Source organism: Megascapheus bottae, chromosome 9, assembly GCF_031878675.1.
Source record: "Megascapheus bottae isolate mThoBot1 chromosome 9, mThoBot2.hap1, whole genome shotgun sequence".
Classification (NCBI taxonomy): domain Eukaryota; kingdom Metazoa; phylum Chordata; class Mammalia; order Rodentia; family Geomyidae; genus Megascapheus; species Megascapheus bottae.
Window position 1 is genome coordinate 66,795,728 of NC_143517.1, and position 26,328 is coordinate 66,822,055.

Below are 26,328 nucleotides of genomic sequence, written 5' to 3' on the forward strand. Positions count from 1 at the left end.
GACCAAAACAAAAGTACATGTAATCTCTATTTACTACTGAAATAGAAAAAAATCAAAAAACACATTTATTTCTAACAACCAAATCTGCAACACCTCTTGAACAGCCTCTCAAAAAGATGAAACAATATGCATACAGATAAAGATTGCCATAAGCACAGTTTTCCATACTCTTTTTTTTTTTTGCCAGTCCTGGGCTTGAGCTCAGGGCCTGAGCACTGTCCTTGGACTTTTTCTCAAGGCTAGAGCTCTTCCACTTGAGCCTCAGCACCACTTCCGGCTTTTTTCTATGTATGTGGTACCAAGGAATTGAACCCGGGTCTTTGTGCATGCTAGGCAAGCACTTTAACCACTAGGCCAAACTCCTGGCCCAGTTTTCCATACTCTTAACCCAACACAGAACAGCAAACATTTACATTTAATAGAATGTCCTGAATTAAAATAATCTTTAGGCCTAGGAAGTGATACAATTAAATGCATGCTATCCCTGACAGTCACCTTGTCACAATTTGAAGTGGATTAAAGACCTCAGTGTAGGGCCGGGAGTTTGGCCTAGTGGTTAAAGTGCTTGCCTAGCATGCATGAAGACCCGGGTTCGATTCCTCGGTACCACATACATAGAAAAAAGCTGGAAGTGGTGCTGAGGCTCAAGTGGTAGAGCTCTAGCCTTGAGAAAGTCCAAGGACAGTGCTCAGGCCCTGAGCTCAAGCCCAGGACTGGCAAAAAAAAAAAAGAAAAAAAAAAGACCTCAGTGTAAGTAAGACCTGAAGCAGTGAAACTACTGCAGGAAGGAGCAAGGGAAACATTAGAACTTATTGGCATAGGCAGACAGGAACTTCCTGAGAAGAATTCCAGAGGCTGAGCAAACAGGAGAACTGACAAGTGAGATTTCATCAACCTAAAAACTTCTGCATAGACAAAGATTAAAAAAAAAAAACTAAAAGGATAATCTCAGATGGGAGAAGATCTCTGCCAGTCAGATATTTGACAAATGTCTACCACCCAGACTATACCAAGAGCTCAAAAAACACTCAACTCCCAAGAATAAAAACAGCCAATAAATATACATACACACACACATATATACCTTCTCTCTCTCTCTCTCTCTCTCTCTCTCTCTCTCTCTCTCTCTCTCTCTCTCTCTCTCTCTCTCTCTCTCTCTCTCTCTCCCTCTCTCCCTCTCTCCTTCCCTTCCTCCCTCCCTCCCTCTCAGCATCTCTGGTCATAAAGGAAATACAAGTCAAAATACTGAGACTCTATAGTTAGAAAGGTAAATATCAAGATTATGGACCACAAATGCTGATGAGAATGGATGAGGGGAATCTTAGTACTCTGTGAACTGTAAATTATTAAAAACACTATGGAAATTAACATGTAAATTCTTCAAAAAACTAAGTATAGAAGTACCTTATGATCTAATGATACCATTCCTGAGCATTTGCTCAAAAGACTGCATGAGAAGATACAAAAAAAAAAAAAAGTACCAGCACACCCATGTTTACTGCTACAGTGTCCACCACAGCCAAGATATAAACAGAACACAAATATCCTGCAACCAATTATTATGTGATTTATATCAGATAGCCATACATAATCATGTAGGCAGGCAGGCACAGAACAGACACACACACACACACACACACACACACTATTATGTTATTTACAGGGAATGAAAGGACCTGGGGAAATTACGTTGAGCGAAGTAAATCAGACAAAAGCACATGTTTTCTTTCACATGGAGAAGTTAGATCAGATCTATAAACAGGTATGAGAACATATACATAATCATATTATAGATGCCATAGTCAAACTGACTGTGGTATATGCAAGGGAGGATTCCCATGGCATAACCCTTTGGAACAATTAACAATTTAGCAAAATGAGTGCCAGGAAGCTGAAACATGTCTTGTCTGAGGAGGTAAGAGAGTGGCTGATGGTGGGCAAATATACTCATAAAATTCAATGAATATAAATGAAAGTAAAACTAGGAAACTTCAGGAGATGGAGATTGACAGAAGGAGTGACAATGATCAAGATGCACTGTCTCATAACCTGATATGTTGAACTGAAACTCCTCTGTACAACTACTTAAAGACAATTTTAAAAATTGAAATATTAAAAAAAAACTTGAATATGATCTTCTTGGGTGAGAGCTAAAGTAGATTCTTCGATCATGTATTGTTTGTTACAGAAAGACACTCCCCCTCTCTTGTGCTTTTAGGATATCTTAAAGGTTTAATTTTAAAATACACAAATATAGGTCTGTTGCACTATTTTTAGCCTGCCCTGGTAAGAATTTTATATCTTTTAAAAACTGGGACACTGCTACTTTTTTTTTAGGTTAATGCTACTGATAGAATCAAATTCATGGTTTAGAATGTCTAACTGCAGATAGAGACCTATTTTCTAGCTTTTTACTTTACCTATAAATATAAATCTTATACTTGAAACAACTCAAAACAATCCACACTATCCATCTTTGTCTTTGTCACAAAGACAAAAACTAACAAGCATAAAAACAGGTCTCTTAGCTTTCTGTCTTGGCACAACGGGGTAAAATGAGCAGGCCAAGAACTTTAAAGATAGCTGTGTAGGTTATCACTGTGGAGGCATGTGCTCAGCCCTGCACTAGGAGATATGACAAGCTTTTAGCTTGAACCACCCAGCACAGAATCATCTGTCTAAGAGGATGGCTTGTTCCTGCCTTACATACTCATCTCCACTGTTTCCCACCAGTGCCTTTGCCCAGCTGGCACTATATAAAAATATGTATTTCAGCTAAAGACAGCCGTTCTCCTTCTCTCTAAGAGCCTAGAAACATACTTGAAAAATAAGTTGCTGTGATAAATTACTTCGGGGCAAGGCAAAACAATGCTACCTCTTTTCTGTTGAAGTTCACATTTCTAAACTTGCCCTCAGTAAAAAAAAAATACAGTACTCGATTACCCAATAACCTGGTGTTTCTGGGTTCATAGATCTGGGATCTTACCAAATTTTATGAAAGAAATCCGAGAACCTTATTATTAATGATCAGTGCCATCACTCAGTGATGGTAAGTATATATAAAGATCACAGTTGTCAATAAGTACAGTAACCAATCATGTTTAATTATAATGTGGTCCTAAGGCCAAAATAGCTTTTAAAATTCATGTTTCAATTTAACTCAGCAAAATTTTTACTTTGAATAGCTAATTAAATAATAAAGTGACAGGTGTTTTGCTCATATACCATCATTTTAAAACAGTTCTAATACCATGTTTGCTTTATGTGCCTTATATGCTTGCTTTAGGTGTAAGCCTAAAAAAGATTTAACAGATGACAAAGACAGCTTAACTGCTGGAAACATATCCACTGTTAGAACTGCAGTTTGATATTAATACATCCAATATCCTAGTGAAACTGAATTTTTTTAACCTAAAAACTAAGTTGAATAAGCCTATAGGGCATTTTTTTTTTGTCCAAGATCAGGTTCCTCCTTTTAAAATTCTAAATAGACTGATGTGATATTTAAATATGTCATGGAACAATATATTAAATTCTTTGTTCAGGACTTTATCAGCTTAAATATCCACTACTATTTTAAGCAAAATCACTTCAAGCTAAATTTGGTTTGATTCATGCATTATTTATATGGTGTTTTTTAACTTATGTTTTCCAACACTATCTTGAATATTACAGTGAAAATAATCTATACTAAATGAATGAAAATTCCAACATTAAAATATAAAATTGTTTATTCCCTATATCCCTGATACCTTAAATAATATAGAGCTTCAAATGAAAAATAAATATTTATATCGAGTAAAGAAAAAATTTTTAAGTAAGAAAATCCATGCTGCTTTTCCTACAGTATGGTTAAAATTAGCCACTTGTTTTTTGACAGCACACAACAGGTAGGGAAGAAAAAGAAAAACTCTTAATTGAGGAGAAAGAAGACAGACCACAGAAGGATGGCTTAAGTCATCTAAAGGAAAAAAAAATCTTTTGCTTACTGTTAAAAAAGCTAACTAGTTTACAGCTATATTGTAAGACCATATCACAACAACTTGCATAATTTTGTCAAATTTAACTTTAAAATCTACTGCAATAAATCAATTCTGAAAACCCTTATCTGCCTTCCTAATAAAAAAAATCATAAACTTAAGTAAAACATAAACTGAACAGATTTTTAAGTTGTTTATACCTTTAGCCCAACACATTGGAAATGGACTACAGCCGCTTTTCTCCATACAGATGGCACCTGCTGGTTTCAGGGCCTCTTGGCCTGCCAGTTCCAACAACATACACCCAATCCTATCAAGATCAAGCAAGGAGTCCGCACACAAAGTCCCCGTTCATCACTCTGACAGCATTTGCTTGATCCAAAGCAAGACTAAGCTTCCCCAGTGGGCTCCTTTTCAGAGCTTGAAGCAAAATTTGGGAGGTGTTCCTTCTGTAACAATTTCTAGCAGCTTGAAGGATGCCTCTCAGATAACAAATCTTCTGCTTCCGCCATCTGAAACACAGACCGATCTGGCCAGATTAAGCCAGTGAAGAGAACGAAACCAGCTAGTCATGCCACCCTCTGGGACCGCTCCTAGACTCATTCAGGGAAAGAGAGAAGAGAAGAGGGAGGAGAAAAGGCCAGTCGCCAGCACCTTATGAATATGCTAATCTCGCCCTTCTGTTCAATTCATCCAGCAGACTTCTGTTTACAAAATGACAGTCAACTCTAAAATCGAGTGAGCTGCAAATCAAGCCTGACCCAGATTGTGTCTGAAAATGGTTCCTAAACCATTTCTTTTTTTTTTTTTTCTTTTTTTTTTTTTTTTTTTGCCAGTCCTGGACTTGAGCTCAGGGCTTGGGCACTGTGCTTGGACTACCACTTGAGCCTCAGCAGCACTTCCAGCTTTTTGCCATTTATGTGGGGGTACCGAGGAATCAAACCCGGGTCTTTGTGCATGCTAGGCAAGCACTCTACAACTAGGCCAAACTCCCGACCCTCGTAAACCATTTCTTCAAAGTCACATCAACCTAATTCTGACCTTAGAGTTAGAACAATTAACTTGATGAAATAAAATGCTGGGGGAGGGGGGAAAAAACACCTGCTCACCATTAAAAATATGTGTTTAAAAAAAATGTTTATAGGAACCAAGACATCTGTGAAGTAAAATATTTTTCTTGAAACTTTCATAAAAGTCTATAAATGTATAAAAATTGCCCAGAAAATATAGATAAGAAGCTGAGGTAGCCAATTTCTTTTAAAATTCTCAAGGAATTTTAAGAGCCAAGATGTAAGATTCGTTTTTCTCATTTCAAAAGGTAAGTAATAAACTCATACTCACAAAGCCAGGACAAAAAAATAGCTTCCAGCAGCATCAGCACTTTTTTTTGAAAAATGCAAAGCAACTTTCTTTCTTTATTCAAATTCAGAGAGTCAAGGTCATGACAAAACTTTGCCTATTTGAACACATTCCACTTTAGCATCAGAGTCAGTAACTATGCTCTTGGTGCCTTGTTCCGTGATTATATTCAATACACACTGAAGTTCAATATAGTTCAGCTCTCCTATCAGACGGGTGATTTTGTTAGTTATACAAACCAACAACCTAAGCGTAACTTGAGAACTTCCCTCACCTGTGTGCAAAATGCAAAACTCTTTTCTAATTTCACTAACTTTTAAATATAAGACCTAAACAAAGTCTGAGGAGTAAAGAGATACATTTGTACCCAATGATGCCAGGACCATTTGCCTTGCATCCAGATTCACCCTTGAAGGTGGATGCCTGTGTTTCTCAAACTCCAATAACAGAGCTCCAAGGATATCTGAGCTTCATTGAGAACTCAGCTTTCCCAAACATGAGCTCTGACTCCAAGTAACACTACCAAGTAGCCTAGAAGGCCAGAGACAGACAGAGCACCCCAGGGATACAGTGTGAAATTTAATCTAGATCACCAACCAACAGCTCAAGTAAGGAATCCAAACCAAATACTGGGAACTATGGATGAGTCCATCTAGAACTTACGGCTCTCAAAACTATTAGGAACTATGGATGAGTCCATCTAGAACTTATGGCTCTCAAAACTACTGGAAACTATGGATGAGTCCATCTAGAACTTATAGCTCTCAAAACTACTGGAAACTATGCATGAGTCCATCTAGAACTTATGGCTCTCAAAACTACTGGAAACTATGGATGAGTCCATCTAGAACTTATGGCTCTCAAAACTACTGGAAACTATGGATGAGTCCATCTAGAACTTATGGCTCTCAAAACTACTGGGAACTATGGATGAGTCCATCTAGAACTTATGGCTCTCAAAACTACTGGAAACTATGGATGAGTCCATCTAGAACTTATAGCTCTCAAAACTACTGGAAACTATGGATGAGTCCATCTAGAACTTATGGCTCTCAAAACTACTGGAAACTATGGATGAGTCCATCTAGAACTTATGGCTCTCAAAACTACTGGGAACTATGGATGAGTCCATCTAGAACTTATGGCTCTCAAAACTACTGGGAACTATGGATGAGTCCATCTAGAACTTATGGCTCTCAAAACTACTGGGAACTATGGATGAGTCCATCTAGAAGTTATGGCTCTCAAAAGTTGAACAATGTAAGCCACCCCTAGTAGTTATCCACTATATTCTGCATGCTAAGGATTGGCTGCATCTAATTGTTCCATCTTATAAACCCGACCAATATACTACATGACCTTCAAGAAGGACACAGAGTCTGAATACAAGGTTCTGCGAGGAACCAGAAACCACATGCTCAGCCAAAGTCTTAGCATCACACCAGCCCACCCTCTCCACTCACAAACCATTTCTGAGCCAGACCACCTTAGGATAACCTAAGCAGAAAATGGTATAGGCAAGGTAGCAAGAACTATGCAACTGACAGTAAGGAAACAAAGGCAACCTTGAGAAATGGAATAGAAAGTGGAAGAGGGCAGTTTCTGATTGTAACTTGTGGATGACACTTACTGCCACTTTCCAAGTAACTTGTTGTTTATTTGGTACTCAAATATATTGCCTCCTAATGTGTAAGATCTTGAGGTATGGAAAAGCAAGACAGAAAAGACACTGATTACTACAGCCCAAAGAGTGAAGTAACTGATGGTAGGCCACTAAGTGTTCACTTGACATGAAGCAGCAGCTATAGAAACAGGAGTTGAGGAACCATCAGGCCACTGAGAACCAAGGGCAGACAACAGCTAGGGAGAGCAAAAGAAGGTGAAGAGGATACTGCCAGCAACTAAAAGGAATAATCTATAGTAGAGCAATTGTATACAAGATATACCTACAGTAATTGCCTTTAACCTGTAATACAATCCAAAAAAAGTAGCTGCCTCGGGGGCCAGGAGCATGGCCTAGTGGTAGAGTGCTTGCCTAGCACGCATAGAACTCTAGGCTCAATTCCTCGGTATACCACATACACTGAAAAAAGCTGGAAGTGGTGCTGTGGCTCAAGTGGTAGAGTGCTGTGCTGGCCTTGAGGAAAGCCCAAGGACAATGCTTAGGCCCTGAGTTCAAGCCCCAGGACTGGGGGGAAAAAAAGCTGCTTCCCTGTTCTGACAGAAGAGGAAAATGAGATGGGAAGAGATCAAGCAATCTAACAGAGTACTAATTGGCCAGTGATATGATTACTCTTGTTTTTGCTAAAAAGTAAAGACAAATTTTGCTTTCAAGTTCTTAGCCCAGTGACATTTTGAACAGAAACAAACCATAGTTAGAGACAAACTAAGTTTAAAGAGAGTAGAAAGAGATCTCTTATTTGTAAAATTCTATAAAGGCCAACATTCACTGTAATATTACTTCAATCTTCAAATTGAACTTTTCATTCATGTAACCATAATTAGAAGTAATTGTAGGGGCCGGAAGTAGTCTAATGGTAGTTTTTGCCTAGCATGCATGAAGAGCCAGGTTTGATTCCTCAGTACCACATACATAAAAAAGGCCGGAAGTGGTGCTGAGGTTCAAGTGGTAGAGCTCTAGCCTTGAGAAAGCTCAAGGACAGTGCTCAGGCCCTGAGTTCAAGCCCCAGGATTGGCCAAAAAAAAAAAAAGAAAAAAAAGTGGTAACTGTAGGTCCTACTCAAAAAATGAACTCATTCAATTAAAATTTATAAGAAAAGTATTGTTTGCGGAGGCCTCAAACTTCATTCTCTAGTTACTCATCTTCTGTCTCACTCTAATGCAAAGTCAGCAAAACCTGTTATCCTAACCTTCAAAACACAGCCAGTATCTGCATACTTCTCATACCTCCAGCCTGCTTTCTCTGATTCTATCCTCAACCTGGCCACTGCACTGGTGCCCTCATAACAGCAATCATACCATTTTATCCCTCTGCTCAGATCTCCACAGCAGTACCCAAATTTTCCCACAACAGGTTCCGATACACTTAGGAGGCAGCAAGGCCCTCCACAAAGCTCCTTTCTCCTTTCTCTACACCCACATCTCCACCTATTCTTCTCATAACCCCTGATACTCTGGCCTCCAACCATCTCACAACCCTTTGCCTACCTCAGGGCCTCTGCACTGCCTGTCCCTCCCATGGACACTGAAATCCACTCCCTCGCCCATCCCCATATAACTAATGCAAGCTAATAATTAAAAAAAAAAAAAAAAAAACCCTGGGCCAGGAGCAGGGCCTAGTGGTAGAGTGTTTGCCTGGCATGCACAAAGATCTGGGTTCAGTTTCTCAGTATCACATAAGCAGAAAAGGCCAGAGCTGGTGCTGTGGCTCAAGTGACAAAGTGTTTGCCTTGAGAACACCTAAAGACAGTGCTCAGACCCTAAATCCAAGCCCACGACTGCCAAAAACAAAAAACAAAAAACCCTCACAGAAATGTAAAAAACAGAATGTGAAACACATTTTTTAAAAAAATCGTTAGGTGGGGCCGGGAGTTTGGCCTAGTGGTTAAGGTGATTGCCTAGCATGCATGAAGACCCGGGTTCGATTCCTCAGTACCACATACATAGAAAAAAGCTGGAAGTGGTGCTGAGGCTCAAGTGGTAGAGCTCTAGCCTTGAGAAAGTCCAAGGACAGTGCTCAGGCCCTGAGCTCAAGCCCAGGACTGGCAAAAAAAAAAAATCGTTAGGGGCTAGGAGTGTGGCCTAGAGATAGAGTGCTTTCCTAGCATGCACAAAGATCAGGGTTCGATTCCTCTGTACAACATACATAGAAAAGCCAGAAGTGGTGCTGTGGGTCAAGTGGAAGAGCACTAGCCTTGAGGAAAAAGCCCAAGAACAGTGCCCAGGTCCTGAGCTCAAGCCCTAGGACTGGTTTAAAAAAAATAAATCATAAGACTAGAAAACAATGTTAAGAGAAAGATCAATAAGAATAAAAGAGAACTTCAACCCCTTTCAAATGCTATACAGAGATTTGCCCCATCTAGTTAATCTACAGAAACCTGACCTAAATCTGAAAATCACCAGGAATCAAGCACTAAGAAATAAATTGCTCATAAAGGTTACTAAGAGTAGTTCATAAAAATATAACATACTTAAACATAAAAATATAACATAAAAATATAATCATACTTCTCTTTGTCTTAATCTCAAACACACTGTTCTTGGAACAGTAAAGTACTTTTATGTCAGCCAATAGGAAGAAGGTAAATAAAAAATGCTGTTTATATCACACACTTATAATTATAATTCTTTTACAGTTCTATGCGTGTTTTAACCCAGAAATTACAGGTTTAAATAACTTCCACATTTTTATAATATAATAATTCCAATAATGACTGATAATCACACACTAACTTTGGAACATTAGATATCCTATAGCAAGCTAAGTTTCTATATGCATTTCTGTCATTGTGTCTCACTGCTTCCACTGTAAGAAAAGGTAATTTTTAAGAAAATTTTAATCAACAAAAACTATGGCTTGATAACAGTTAAGATAATATCAGTAATAATTAAGGATATAATCACCTTTTCTGAAAGCAAATAAACAGGTCTCACAGCACAACAAACTCCCAAAGGTGGCAGTATTGTCACTGTCCACCTGCCCTGTAGAGTTCTGTAATGATTACTATACCTCCCTTTGGAAACACTGGAGGATTTCTGGAGGAAGCTGGAGAAGGCACTGAATTGTGGCTGGAAGACGACAAGAAGTCCGATTACCTGTGAGACAAACGAAAAATAATTTCATGGGCCAGAACCTCGACTGCTATATCTGTAAAATAAGAATAATGACAACTCCCATCCCTTACAAGTACTGACCATGACCAACCACAAAAACCAGTGACACTAGAATTGATATGTTAGCACTTCTATGTGCCCCTGTGCTGATCCTGGGGGCTTGAACTTAAGTTGTGGGTCCTATTCCTGAGCTGTTCTGCAATTTACTACTGGAGCCACAGCTCCACTTCTGGCTTTTTTGGTACACTGGAGAAAAGAGTCTCATGGAACTCCTGCCCAGGTTGGCTTTGATCTTCATTTCTCAACCTTCTGAGTAGCTAGGATTACAAACTCCAAGGGGCAGGGCATAGGAGGGAAGGAGGAGGAGGGAAAGAAAAGAATTAGATGGAGCCAGTGACTCATGCTTATAATCCTGGCTACCACAGAGGCTCAAATCTGAAGATTGAGACTCAAAGTCAGTCTAGGCAGGAAAGTCCAAGAACTTCTTATCTCCAATTAACCAGCAAAAAGCTAAATGTGGAACTGTAGCTCAAGTGAGAGAGTACTAGCCTTGAGCACAAAAGCTTAGAGACAGGGCTAGGTCCAGAATTCAAAGTTCAAGCCCACCACAAAACAAAACAAGAAGCCTCATCACTAACCTACACAGTATAACAGTACTTAATGGAGTATTAGTAATAGCATATATGGTAGTTTTTTTTTCCATAATCTAATTAATGACTTCTTTTTTGCTCTGCCACATACTCCTAAATTCCAGATTTAGAAATTGTTGGGAAGTTGATTTTTTTTTAAGGACAAAGTCTGTAAAATAGTACTAAATACATTTTCAAACATTTTTTAGTAGTAGAGGCAGAGCAAGCACCAAAACTTGCCAAGACTTCAACCTACCTGTATGTGTTTTAAAACGGAGAGGTTTTGCTTGTATTAAATGTAACTTAAATATCAAAAGGTAAACTGGCCGAGCACTGGTGGGTCATATCTATAATCTTTGCTACTCAAGAGGCTGAAATTCGGAGGATGGTAGGTTGAAAACAGACTGAAAAGTTTGAGAGGCTGACTTCAAAAACTATCAAATAGCAGGGTTAGGGAAGCTTGACTCAAGTAGCAAAACGCCAGGCTAGCCATGTTCAAGGCCCTATGTCCAAACCCCACTACCAAAAGTTGAACATTAACAACAACAAAGACAAATACTTCATTTAAAATTAACACTGCTTAAAACAAGTTTAGAACCTCTGGCCCAGTAAAATCCAGCTTATTTTGCCACTTCTTCACCAAGTTATTTTTTTCCTTATAAGCAGGAAATAATGAACAGTAACTGTTTTGTTCCAAGGTAGGAAACACTGATAACCCCTGAAAGTCTGAAGAGGCTTTGAAGTTGTACCCTTGGGCAGCAGGAACCCAAACAATTAGGACAGAGTTCTGGCCACTAAACAGTTCACAACTCCTGCAAAGCAAGCAAAGATATCGGATCCCCACCCCTCAAAAGCATTCCTCCTTTAAAATTCCAGTACATCAATCTAATAACCCTCCAACAAATCACATTTAAGGTTTAAGCCAGTTTGAGTCTTAAATAATTCACAGATTAATTTTAATAGTAAGAAATGGGAACAGCCTGGGTGCTCAACAACAGGAAAAGAAAAAGAAAGTTTAGAACATCAAATAACTACAAAAGCAATAAAAAAGTGATGCTTTCAAAAAAAAAATTCCACTGACATTGGAAATACTCACTAATGAAAAAAATAAACATTTTTAAAGATACATTAGCGCCTGTCTCTAAAATAAGTATGGGGGCTGGGAAGGTGGCTTAGTGGTAGACTGCTTGTCTAGCATGCCTGAAACCCTGGGTTTGATTCCTTAGTACCACATAAACAGAAAAGCTAGAAGTGGTGCTATGGCTCAAGTGGTAGAGTGCAAACCTTGAGCAAAAAGAAGCTCAAGGACAGCACCTACGCCCTGAGTTCAAGTCTCAAAACTGCCCTCCCCAAAAGAAGTATGGAAGAGTGTACATAGTGGTATGCTAATGGAAAGCACTATATCTGTTCTTGCTTGCATATGAAGATGCCATGATTAAGAGATTACACAATTAGGAACAAATTCCATCTATGAAAAATATAGTGAGGAAAAAATACAGTGTAAGAGAGGTAGGAGTTGTGAATTAGCCACATAAACCATTTGAATTTTGCGCCATGTAGTTGTACTTTCTGCTAAAAACAGTATGTGAACACAAAAAGTATGCTGAAAAGAAACAATATGGAGTCAAGTTAGCAGCATTTAGAAGTAAAACATCTTTCTAAATAATTCTTAAGCCAAATAACAAATTCAAGGACACACCAGAAAATACTTGAGGAAAAATAAGTATAGCCGGGCATAGTGGCTCATACCTGTAATCTTAGCTATTCAGGAGTCTGAGATCTGAGGATCACAGTTCAAAGCCAGCCCAGGCACTAAAGAACATGAGACTCTTATCTCCAGTTAACTACCAGAAAACAGGAAGTAAGTCTGTGACTCAAGAGACAGGGCAGCAGCCTTGAGATGAAGAGTTCAGGGACAACATCCAGGCCCAGGAGTAGGGTGGTAGCCTTCAGCTGAAGAGCTCAAGAGACAGAGCCCACGTTCAGAGTTCAAGCCCCACCACAGAGGAAGCAGCAGCAGCAGCAGCAGCAGCAGCAGCAGCTCTTTACTATGCACCTAAAAGAATACTTTAAGGAAAACTTATAACTTTAAGTGATCGTATAATAAAAATAGAAAACATCTGTTTTGACCTTCATAAAACAGCTGGGCGCAGCAGTTCATGCCTATAATCATAGCTACTCAGGAGGCTCAGATCTGAGGATCAAGGTTCAAAACCAGCCAGGGCACAAAAGGACCTGAGACTCTTATCTCCAATGAACCTCTAGAAAATGAGGAAGTAGAACTTGGCTCAAGGGTTGGGTGGTAGCCTTAAGCTGAAGAGCTCAGGGTCAGAGCCCAGGCCAAGTTCAAGCCCCATGACCCACCAAAAACAAACAAACAAAAAAACCAAAAACGTGAGCAAATAAAGCTCAAAATAAGTGGAAGACAAAACCAGGACAATATTGTCCAATGGAGCAAGAGGCAAAAAGGCAGATGAATGATCCTGCTCATCAACATTCATTTCCATCATATAGAATATTGAAAAAAGACCTTCCCTACGATCCTGCCATACTACTTCTGGGCATCTACCCTGAACATCATATCCCAAGATATGATAAGGACACCTGCTCAGCTATGTTCATCTCTGCACTATTCACAATAGCCAGGCAATGGAAACAATCCAGATTGCCCTACTGCAGATGAATGGATACAGAAAATGTGATACACACACACACACACACACACACACACACACACACACACAATGGAACTCTATATAGCCAACAGACAAGATAAAATAATGGCATTCGCAGGGAAGTGGATGAATCTAGAGCAAATCATGTTGAGTGAGACCAGTCAAGACCTAAGGAACAAAAGGCGCATGGTATCCTTAATATGTGGCTATTAAATCCAAAGAGTACAAGAGCAAGGACTCAATATTTGCATACCCAAAGCTATGGACATGGTAATGGAAATATAAACATAACTATATAGACATAAAAACCTATGACTTTATAGACCTAATGTTTTATTTTATTTTATTTTATTTTTGCCAGTCCTGGGCTTGGGCTCAGGGTCTGAGCACTGTCCTTGGACTTTCTCAAGGCTAGAGCTCTACCACTTGAGCCTCAGCACCACTTCCAGCTTTTTGCTATGTATGTGGTACCGAGGAATCGAACCCGGGTCTTCATGCATGCTAGGCAAGCACTCTACCACTAGGCCAAACTCCCGGCCCAGACCTAATGTTTTATTTCATAAATTAATATGTTTCTATGACATACAAACTCTTAGCCTAATTTGGATTAAGTTCTAAAAACTAAGTCCCAGTGATTGTAAATAGAGATTCCCTTCTTGAACACTTGTTTGTTAAACTTGTCATTTAAAATATGATGTAAAAATCAACATTAATAAATTCTTTAATAAAAAATAGAATATTGAAAGTGGTGCTGTGACTCAAGGGGTAGGGCGGTAGCCTTGAGCTGAAGAGCTCAGGAACAACGCCCAGGTCCAGAGTTCAAATCCTACTAACAACAATAATAATAATAGCTGGGCAGCAGTATCTCATGCCTGTAATCCTAGGTATTCAAGAGGCTGAGGTCTGAGGATCACTGTTAGAAACCAGCCCAGGCAGAAGTCTATGAAGAATCTAATCACCAGAGAACCACAAAAAAGACAGAAGTGGAGTTATAGCTCAAATGGTAAAGGATCAGACTTGAATGACAATATTCAAGAGAATATCCCTGAGGCCAAGCCCCCAGGACAGCAAGGGGGGTAGGGGGGGAACGACAGAGACAAAGACCGGAGAGAGGAAGGGAGCTAAGTACAGAGGGAGGGTTAATTCTGAATTCAAGCAGCAGCTAGCAGTAAAACGGCACTTCCTCTGGAAAAACTAGTAAAGTGATTAAAATACAAGTCATATGCCGGAAGGCAGCAGAAAGCTGCGAAGACAGTGAGAAGAGGTGTTAAAACTTCTGAAAATGAAGAACTTCGGAATCTTTTGAAGATACTTTTTACCTTTGGCATTCACTTGACAATCCTAGGAATAAGAGGGAGGCTGAGAATCTGTGTTCTGCTATTCAAAGAAAATTGCTGCCAGAGGCCAGGAAAAAAAAAAAAAAAAGACATGGCTTTGGCAAGCTAAGTCTTAAAAGCAAATATAAAATATTTATTGTCAAATATTACTTAAGCAATAATAAGGAATAAAATACTGACACACATAACATAAACACTGAAAATAACATGTTATGTGTAAGAAGCCAGATACATACATGACTGCTTTTATGTAAAATATCCAGAATAGAGAAATCTGTAACAAGACAAATTAGTGGTTTCCTAGGACTAAGGGGTAGCAGACAATAATAGCTAATGGCATAGCACTTTTTTTGAGACTGAAAAAAGGTTCCAAAATAGTCTGTAGTATAGTCTGGAAGAGTTCTGTGGTATTTTAAAATAATTTTTGTTAAAAAAAAAAAAGCCCGGGGCCAGGAGTTTGGCCTAGTGGTAGAGTGCTTGCCTAGCATGCACAAAGGCCCAGGTTCAATTCCTCGGTACCACATACATAGAAAAAAGCTAGAAGTGGTGCTAAAGCTCAAGCGGTAGAGCTCTAGCCTTGACAAAGTCCGAGGACAGTGCTCAGGCCCTGAGCTCAAGCCCAGGACTGGCAAAAAAAAAAAAAAAAAAAAACAGCCTAATTAAGGGTGTAACTCAATCACAGGAAATAATTTTTTTTAAATCAACCAAGAATTCCAAATAAATAAAATTCTTAAAAGCATGACAGAAACCTAATAATTCCTTGCTACAATCTTACTTAAAATCGTATTTTAAAAAATAAAATTACAAGCATCTAAAAGCATACCACTGCTCTTCCCCCTCTTGCCCCCCCCAAAACTGATCTTAGTTGGGTGCTGTTGCCTCACATTTGTAATTCTAGCTAGTCAAGGGGTTGTAATTGGGGGAATTGAGGTACACTAGGCTACACAGAAAAGTTCATCAGATTCTATTTCCAAAATAACTAGCAAAAAGAAGTTGGGACAATACTGGGATGGGATCCGACCAGCACACATGCTGACATAGATCCACACCCGTCGGGGTTTTTAGTCCTGGGTCCCTCCGGAGCGGCAGGAGGGATAGGGAGAACAGGTCCCGACCAGGACAAGCCAGAGAAAGGAGAGAGCAGACTGACCGCCCACACCCAGCCCTCCCTCCCCAGATGACAATCAGGAGACCCATCAAAGCAGGAACTCATTTACTGAGGAAGTCCATTCAGCTAATATAGGGTGCGGGAGCCTATCAGCACAAAGGTGGGCAGGGTAGGGGAGGTCCACTTGTTCACTCTCACTGTATGTCTCAGCACAGAGTGATAAAGCAACAACACATTCGTACCCCATGGTAATCAAGTCTCAGCAGAAAGTGATTCACAATATCAGCGATATAGCTTAAAGTTAGGCATGGCATTCATATATGACAGCTCATTTCTTTGTGTGGTTATCTTACTCAGTGATGCAGATTCATGGGCCAGCCTGATCCTGCACTCTGCTCCCAACACATACTGAGAAACCACAACCTCCAAAGACAGAAAACCTTCACAATGCTGCCTGCCAGACAGGAGGAACTGTACTGGAAAGCTGCTCCAGGTTCTGGAAATAGATGCCAGCCCCAGACTCTGGCCAGAATGACACTCTTCCCACCCCCACCACTACTAGAGGGAATTCACCTACCCCAGACACCCACCCAGGCCGGAACACCAGACTGCTGTGTGCCACTTAACAGGAACCCATCACCAGGCCCACCAACTGACCAGGACACATTACTATCTGCACCACCCAGAGCTGAAGATTGCCAAAAGCAGAGTCTGATAGAAATCCCTCCAGTGAATCACATTCCTCCACCACAACCTGAACCCAAATGAGTAAATCACAAAGGGCAACTGCAAAATTTATAAACATCAGATAAACAAGCCAAATCCGAATGCCAACAACAATTAAGGGAAGAATCCTAGTGAGTAAAGGAGAAGAGATGGAAGACAAAAGACCCATCAAAGAAATAATAAGAGAGGGGGAGGGGGGAGAGAAATGGGGACAAAAACATGAGAAGGGGTGTCAATGTGTGAGAAGTGATGCACCCTCTGTCTGGCAAATGTAACTGTGACCCCTCTACATATTACAATTAAAAAAAAAAATCATGGGCTGGGAGTTTGGCCTAGTGGTTAAAGTGCTTGCCTAGCATGCACAAAGACCCGGGTTCGATTCCTCAGTACCACATACATACAAAAAAGCCGGAAGTGGTGCTGAGACTCAAGTGATAGAGCTCTAGTCTTGAGAAAGTCCAAGGACAGTGCTCAGACCCTGAGTTCAAGCCCAGGACTGGCAAAAAAAAAAAAAAAAAAAAAAAAAAAAAATCATGAGAGAACTGACTGATGAAATAAAAGTGGATATCCAAAAACAAACAGAAGAATGCAAGGAAGAAATGACAAAGATGAAACAGGTCCCCCCCAAAAAAGAAAAGAAAAGAAAAACAAACAAACATACAGTTCACCCAAAAAGATATGGAGAGAGAAATAGAAATGCTGTACACCTCATTAAAATATGAAAATTGATTGGTATGAATCTATGACATACAAAGCCCCAGCCTAATTTTAATTATATTCTAAAATCTATGTGCCAGTGACTGTACATAGAGAATCCCTTCTTGAATACTTGTTAAACATAACATTTGAAATATGATGTAAAAATCAATGTGAATAAAATCTTTTAAAAAATAATAATAACTGGACTGGGAGTTTGGCCTAGTGGCAGAGTGCTTGCCTAGCATGCACTAAGACCCAGGTTCAATTCCTCAGTACCACATACACAGAAAAAAGCTGGAAATAGTGCTGTGGCTCTGGTGGTAGTAACAATAACCTTGAGAAAGCCCAAGAACAGTGCTCAGGCCCGGATCTCAAGCCCAGGATTGTCAATAAACAAACAAACAAACAAATAAATAAACAAATGTAACTCAGATTATGGCGCTCAAATGCCCCTTATCATAAGACTTAATAAAAGAAATGTACAGGGTGGGGGAGGGAAATGGGGACAAAAACATGAGAAGGGGTAGTAATGATTGTTAAGGAATATACATTCTATCTGGTGAATGTAATGTAACCCTTGTATTACTATAAAAAATTTTTTTAAAGAAATGTACAGAAAAAAAAAGATGAAAATACCATAACAACTGACCTCAACGAAGAACTTAGAAGCATATACAACCTGAAGGAAATAAAAGTTAGGAAATGCATTAGGCAAAAGTCACTAGAAGACTGGTAAGTACAGGAAGAGGAAAGAAGCAAAATATAGACATGACATGTCTCTCTATAATAATCCTACACATTAATGGACTCAATTCCCCAACCAAAATATATAGAGCAGCCAGGTATGGTGGCTCACACCTGTAATCCTAACTACTTAGGAGGCCGAGATCTGAGAATTGCAGTGCAAAGTAAGCCCTGGGCACTAAAGTCTATGAGATTCTTATTTACAATTAACCACCAGAAAAAAACAGAAGTGGCACTGTGACTCAGGGGTAGAGCAGTAGCCTTGAGCTGAAGAGTGCAGAGACAGTGCCCAGGCTCAGAGTTCAAGTCCCATAACACGTAGAGCAGCATAGGCTGGGAGTTAGGCCTAGTGGTGGAATACTCAGGGGTTCCATTCCTTGGTACCACATACATAGAAAAAAGCCACAAATGGTGCTATGGCTCAAGTGGTAGAGCTCTAGCCTTGAGAAAGTCCAAGGACAGTGCTCAAGCCCTGAGTTCAAGCTCCAGGACTGGCAAAAAAAAAAAAAAAAAATATATATATATATATATATATATATATATATATATATACATACATACACCCACAGAGCAACAGACTGGATCAAAAAACAAGATCCATCCATTGTTGTCTCCAAGAGTCCCATCTCACAGTCAAAGATTCATCCAAGTTAAGGGATGGAAAAAGATCTTTCATTCAATGCATCCTGCAGGAAGGCAGGAGTCGCCATATTGATATCTGATAAAATGGATTTTTCATTAAAATCATTACTGAGAGACAAGGTTATTACATAATAAAGAAGATGATCAATGAAGAGGAAATTATAGTGGTCAATATTTATGCACCAACCAATAGAACACCTAAATACATTAAACAAACACTTTTGGACTTAGAGAACATGATAGACACCCAACACAATAATACTGGAAGATTTTAATATTCCACTCTCATCAAAGAATGGGTCAACAAAACAAAATATAAACAAGTTTGTGATGTAACTAAAACTGCTAGAAAATCAAAGGCATAATGCCTAAAGTGCTTCTTCCTATTTATATAAAATACACATACTGAAACTCCAAGAAATGGAAATAAGAAACCTCATGCTTTTTCTCTCTTTTGTTCTTCTACAAAACATTCTGTCTTCTTTACCTTATATATGATATATTCAGGTGTCCATCTTCAGAAGGATGAGAGAAAAGGACAGAACTCAAGGGGAAAGGTATAAAGGTGCAGCAGTGGAGCTCACTGGACACTGATGAAAGTGAACTTTACAGCTCATGGAGAGAGACTGAAGGAAGAGACTGGGAAAGAATGTGGTAACAGAAGACATTACCTAACTCATGTAATTGTAATCCCTCTGCACATCACCTCTATAATAATAAAGTAAATTAATTTTTTAAAGACAGGACTGGATGCATGGTTTAAGTAGTAGAGTGTTATCCCAGTAAACACAAGGCCCAGAGTTTAAACCCCAATACCTCCCCCGACACATCCCAACATACAAAACCCACCTCATCATGTTCTGACATGTTTCCCAAATCACTAACCAGCATCATCATCAGTTGCACCATCCTCCTAGCTTCTCTGACCACTGAGGCATGCCTCTGCTCAAGCCCCCACAAAGCTCCCAGCCCACACAAGACAAAAAGCCCAGGATCTTACAATGATCCCAAAGACCAGGGCTCTGGAACCACCATGGGAAGGCATTCTTTCAGCCTCCTACCTGAACAGCTCCTTAGTTTAAACACTTACCATTTGTCATGCCTCTATCTGTTCAGTCTTTACAGTCATATTGGTAAAATGTTCGAACTATCTGTTAGAGAGTTATTTCTATTTTCTACATGTAAGGTTCACTTCTAAAAACAACTCTATAGAATGATGTTTTCTTTTCCATTGGTTTTTAATCATCACTTGTATTGCCACCTTCAAACCAAATATTGATAACTGGGTCTTCTTGGGCAAAAGTTCTATCTTTTCTTAAAATAATTGCATTCATGGCGAATGTAGAACGAATCATGTTGAGTGAGGTAAGTCAAGACCAAAGGAACAAAAGGCAAATAGTATCCTTAATATGTGGCTATTAGATCCAAACAGTACAAGAGGGATGACACAATATTTGTGTACCCAATGCTATGGACATAGTATTGGAAATATAAACACAACTACATAGACATAAAAATTTATGATTCTATAGACATAATGTTTTATTACATAGATTAATATGTATCTATGACATAAAAACCCTCAGCCTAATTTTAATTATGTTCTAAAATCTAAGAACCAGTGATTGCATATAGAGATTCCCTTCTTGAATACTTATTTGTTAAACACGTCATTTGAAATATGATGTAAAAATCAATGTTAATAAATTCTTCAATAAAAAAATTCTATCTTTTCTTAACAATGACAACTGCTAATGAAAGCTGCAATGATAACCTCTTTCAAATTCATGGTGCATAATTTAAACTAACATTTAAAGTAAGTCACTTGCATAACTGAAAACCCACCATTTCCTAGAGTTAAGATAATTTTATTCAGGGCCGGGAGTTTTGCCTAGTGGTTAAAGTGCTTGCCTAGCATGCATGAAGACCCGGGTTCGATTCCTCGGTACCACATACATAGAAAAAAGCCGGAAGTGGTGCTGAGGCTCAAGTGGTAGAGCTCTAGCCTTGAGAAAGTCCAAGGACAGTGCTCAGGCCCTGAGCTCAAGCCCAGGGCTGGCAAAAAAGAAAAAAGATAATTTTATTCAAAAGCAGTTTTGCAACATGTAGTGTGACCTCCAATAAAGCATCCTCAAGTCCTCAAGCACTAACTATATAAAGGGAACATGCTATTGTTAAGGCATTTTCTTTTCCTCAGAGTAGAAATATGAAGCACAGAATTAACACCCTGTAAAACCTGACAGTCCCATAGGGAGGCCTATCTGACATCATTTTTCTGTTGAATGTTTCAACAGTGGGTGTCATCATACTGTACTCCTACACACTTCTGCATACTGTAGAAGCTGAGAGACCTATTAGAGTACATTAGTCCCTATGGCTCAGGTGCAACCTCAGGCACTGTTAAAGCCACTCACCCTCTAAGTCCAAATTACATAAAGTGATACTTTGTTCTTACTGTAGCTAGTATGAAGTGAGTTTCTGTTATTTGCAAGTATAAATTCCTTAGCTAATGAACTTCATTAAACCTCTGTCCTACTAACTAGAACTATTCCCAGTTATTCAAGTCAGACTAAAAAAAAATATTCTTCCATTCATTCATCTGAATATGATTAAGGGAGCATCTACTACAAGCCAACCTGAACACATTAGTGTGTCTGTGCAAAAATACAAAAATGCAGAGCTAGGAGTGTACCCTAGTGGTAGAGTGCTTACCTAGCATACATGAAGCCCTGGGTTCAATTCCTCAGTACCATATACTCAGAAAAAGATGGAAGTGGCACCGTGGCTCAAGTGGCACATGAAGATCTGGCTGGTAAATATTAACAAGCAGCTCTGAGGGTCATGGGGAGAAGACCCACATTGGTGTGAGCCAATCTCAGAGGCATGGCACCTGGACACATATACACATGTTCCTACTACATATGCACTTGGGAATGAAACTACCAAATCACAGACTCTATGCTTCATTTTAGTAGGTACCAGAAAACTAGTGTCCAAGCAGGAGTACAAATTTATTGGCCTATGATATAAGAAATTCTTATTGCAAGTTAGTTAAAAGCAAAGTAAAACAAATAAGCCCAGAAAAAGGATGAAATCATCTCAGAGAAAAGTGTAAAATTATAAAGCATAGTAATTAGACTATCCTATGATACCATCCTACGGGGGGGGGGGGATTTTTTTTAAAAATAAAAGTGAACTGAGCTGAGCACTGATGACTCATGCCTGTTATCCTAGCTTCTCAAGAGACTGAGATCTGAGGATCCCAGTTCAAGTATAGCCTGGACAAAAAAGCTCATCTCCAATTAACAACCAAAAACCCAGAAGTGGACCTGTGTCCAGTGTTAGAGCTCTAGCCTTGCTCAAGGATAGCACCCAGGCCCTGAGTTCATGTCCCAGCACAGCACTCACACATGAATACATGTACAGTTTTTAATTCTCATAAAATTAGCACCAAGATGTACAGTTTTTAATTCTCATAAAATTAGCACCAAGATGGGAAGTGGGGCTGTTGATGGGGGGTAGTACGGTAGCCTTCAGCTGAAGAGATCAGGGACAGCACTCAGGCCCAGAGTTCAAGCCCCATCACCCACAAAAGGGGGGGGGAGAACTAAACGCAAATGTATTCAGAGGCCTAGTGTTAATGGTAATGATGAAACTATTATTCCCAAACTATACCTGGTTTTTTATATGTATACTGATACAGCAACTAAATAAATATGCTAATATTAAGAGCAAGATTTTAGCCCATGAGTGGTAGAATGCCTGCCTAGCATGCATGAAGCTTTGGGTTCAATTCCTCCATACCACATACACAGAAAAAAAGCTAGATGTGGTACTGTGGCTCAAGTGGTAGAGCTCTAGCCTTGAGAAAGCTCAAGGACAGACTGTTCAAGTCCCAAGACGAGGGGTGGGGGAGGAGTGGGGGGGAAGCAAGATTTTAAGGGCTGGAAGTATAGCCTAGTATTATAGTGCTCACCAAGCATGCATGAAGCCCTAGGTTCAATTCCTTGGTACCACATACACAGAAAAAAAGCCAGAAGTAGTTCTGTGGCTCAAGAGGTAGAGTGCTAGTCTTGAGAAAGCTCAAGGACAGTGCTCAGGCCCTGAGTTCAAGCCCAAGACTGGGGGGGCGAGGGAGGGGGGCAGATTTTAAGATACATGTGTAAAACTCAAGAAGTTAAAATATATATCGTCATAAATATGAACTGGAAGAATAAGGTTAACCTCAATATTTTTTTCTTTCTAAAAATACCCTCTCCCTGTCTAAGCACTGTACTCAAAAAAAAAATACAAACAGCAATATTTCAATATTAACTGCCATATTATCCCAACTATAGTCTCATCACTTCCCATTGAAAGGAAAGAGCTGATTTCAGATCTGTGTCAAGAAATACGTAAATTGAGCCTGAGACTTCTTTATACTGCCTAAACACAGATATTATAAAAGGTCACTATTTTCAGTTCTGAAATTTAACTTATAGGCTATTTTCAAGGTATAATTACCCTGACAAATGTTAATTTTTTATTTTTTTATTTTTTGCCAGTCCTGGAGCTGAAACACAGGGCCTGGGCATTGTCCTTGGGCTTTCTCAAGGCTAGAGCTCTACCACTTGAGCCATAGCACCACTTCTGGCCTTTTCAGGTATGTGGTGCCCAGGAATCAAACCCAGGACTACATTTATGCTAGGCCTACTCTACTACTAGACCAATCTCTCAGCCCATAAATATTGTTTTTTAACAGGTAAGCATAATGAATTTGACAGGTAAGTGCTGTCATACTTTGAAAATATGTAAGCATTAATTAAACTAATTTAATATTAATTGAAATTGTATGTTTTCAAAGTAATAATCTGAAATGTATTTAAGATTTTAATGAAACATTAACAATAAATGACACATTCATGCATATTTTTAAATCTTGTAGGTTCATTTCCAAAGAACACAGAGTAATTCACTGGTCAAAAGGAAATAGTCACCAGGTATGGTGGCTCAGGTCTGTAATCCTAGCTATTCAGAAGGCTGAGATCTGAGGATAGCAGTTCAAAGCCAGTCCGAGCACTAGTCTGTGAGACTCTTAACTCCAACTAAGCACTAGAAATCAGGAAATGGGGCTGTGGCTCAAGGGGAATGGCAGTAGCCTTGAGCGGAAGAGCTCAGGAATTGCACTCAGGCCCAGAGTTCAAGCCCTATGATCAACCAAAAAAAAAGGAAATGATCCAAGGCTGGGAATGTGGCTTAGTGGTAGAGCGCTTGCCTAACATGCATGAAACCCTGGGTTCGATTCCTTAGTACCAAATAAACAGAAAAGGTAGTGGCCTTGGGTACAGAAAGGCTCAGGGACAGTGCCTAGGTCCTGAGTTCAAGCCCCAGGTCTGTCAAAAAGAAAAAAGAAAAGAAAATGGTTCAGCTTTTTTTTGGGGGGGTGTGGGGCGGGAGAGGGAGCAAGATGTGCAGGTCCTGGAGCTTGAATGCAGGGCCTACATGCTGACCCTGTGCTTTGCAGCTCTAGGCTAGCACTCTACCACTTGAACCACAGCTCCACTTCTGGCTTTTCTGTTGGTTAACTGGAGACAAAAAGAGTCTCATGGGCTTTCCTTTCCTGCTCAGGCTGGCATTGAACCACAATCCTCAGATCTCAGCCTCCCAAATAGCTGAAATTACAAGCATGAGCCACCAGAGCCCAGACATTTCCAGCTTTTTGGGTAGTTAAGTGAAGATAACAGTCTCTTCTATCTAACTGCCCAGGCAGGCTTCAAACCAGGATGCTAAGAAATCAGCCTCTTGAGTAAGATGTTAAGACCTATGCCCAGCTCTTTGTGAGGTTATTTTAGAGGAAAGAGCAACTTACTCCCAAAGGGTTAATAAGGATAAATAAATACGCACATGCATAACATATGCATAACTATAAGAAGGAAGGGAAACAGTGCACATCTATGCTTTGATGAGAAATATTACGATTACTGAGTTATTGTAATTATTCAGCTTGACTTATTATATAAAAAAAGTTTTCAAAGAATGTTCTCAGAAACAAGGAATAAGGTCCCATACTGAGAAAAAGGCAAAGGCTCTGTGGCTACATGCTGAAAATAGCAGCTATTCAAACCGAGGATCCTGAGATAACAGAAAAACTAAAAGTATATTATCGGTCTGCTGCTTTGTGGTGCTGGAAAATGAACCTCAGTCATCACACATGCTAGTCAAAGTTTTTTTTTTCTTTTTGCCAGTCTTGGGGCTTGAACTCGGGGCCTGAGCACGCTTCCTTGGGCTTTCTCAAGGCTAGAGCTCTACCACTTGAGCCACAGCATCACTTCCATCTTTTTCTGTGTACATGGTACCAAGGAATCGAACCAGGGCTTCCTGAATGCCAGGAAAGCCACTAGACCACATTCCCAGCCCTTATAGTACCTTTTAATACATTCTGTTAAGGCCTATAAACATCCTTTCTAAAAATATAAGGAACAAAAAATAATTGAACTTAAGTTGTACTCTTATTTTTTATCCCAGTCTGCCTATCTAGTAACTTCGACAACAACCAAAAAATAAAAGGGTCACAGCACAATCTTTTAGAAGTCATTTTAAATCGCAATTAACACATCAATGACACATATAACCAGAATGAACATGATATGCGAGTCTTTCCCACACTGTGCAGCAATGGCAACTGCTGCATGACTGCCACCTGGCCAAGTCAACTGGAATTCATCAATTTTAAGAAGCATACCAGCATTCTTTTTATTTCTACTTTTGTGTCAGTCTTGGAGCTTAAACTCAGGGCCTGACAACTGTCCCTAAGAGTTTGTGCTCAAGGCTAGCACTCTACCATTTGAGCCACAGCTCTACCCATTTTCTTCCTACCTTCCCCTAGCTGTTGAGAAAAATTTTGGTAACTGTAACCAAGAAGATATGTATTTTACCCATAAGTTGCTTGCCATCTTTCCTAGGGGTGGGGTGACTATCCTAGAACCATCATTGCAAAAATAGCTACAAAGGGCCGGGGGTTTGGCCTAGTGGTAGAGTGCTTGCCTAGCATGCACAAAGACCCGGGGTTCAATTCCTCGGTACCACATACATAGAAAACAGCCAGAAGTGGTGTTGAGGCTCACGTGGTAGAGTTCTAGTCTTGAGAAATTCCAAGGAGAGTGCTCAGGCCCTGAGCTCAAGCCCAGGACTGGCAAAAAAAAAAAAAAGGCTACAAAGATGGCAACACAATGGTGCTGTCATGGCAGTAACATCCTGTCTTTCCTGGCAGTCTAAGGACACAGAATTCCTCAATGGACTACAGAAATGATAGTACCCACCACACAAAAGCATAGAACACATGGAGCCAGGAGTTTGGCCTACTGGTAGAGTGCTTGCCTAGCATGCACGACACTCTAGGTTTGATTCCTTGGTATTACACACACTGAAAAAAGCTGGAAGTGGTGCAATGGCTCAAGTGGTAGAGCGCTGGCCTTGAGGAAAGCCCAAGGACAGTTCTCAGGCCCTGAGTTCAAAGGACTGGCAAGCAAGCAAGCAAGCAAGAGGGAGGGAGGGAGGGAGGGAGGGAGGGAGGGAGGGAGGAAGGAAGGAAGGAAGGAAGGAAGGAAGGAAGGAAGGAAGGAAGGAGGAAAGCAAGCAAGCAAGCAAGCATAGAAT

At 39.8% G+C, this 26,328-nt stretch overlaps 1 protein-coding gene across 14 annotated transcripts in view; it reads right to left on the bottom strand.

Annotated features, from left to right (window-relative positions):
* Ptk2 (protein tyrosine kinase 2) overlaps positions 1-26,328 on the bottom strand; it is a 217,360-nt gene that overhangs the window by 157,836 nt on the left and 33,196 nt on the right. For 12 of the 14 annotated variants that reach the window (XM_090339473.1, XM_090339468.1, XM_090339471.1 and 9 more), the window contains exon 1: positions 4,181-4,799. The exons of 1 other annotated variant lie outside the window; for it this stretch is intronic. In XM_090339473.1, the coding sequence (XP_090195599.1) occupies positions 4,181-4,280 (100 nt within the window). In that variant the 5' untranslated portion in view covers positions 4,281-4,799. Of the gene's footprint in view, positions 1-4,180; positions 4,800-9,923; positions 10,116-26,328 lie in introns of those variants that run through there. One more of the 14 variants, XM_090339469.1, reaches the window with a different exon arrangement.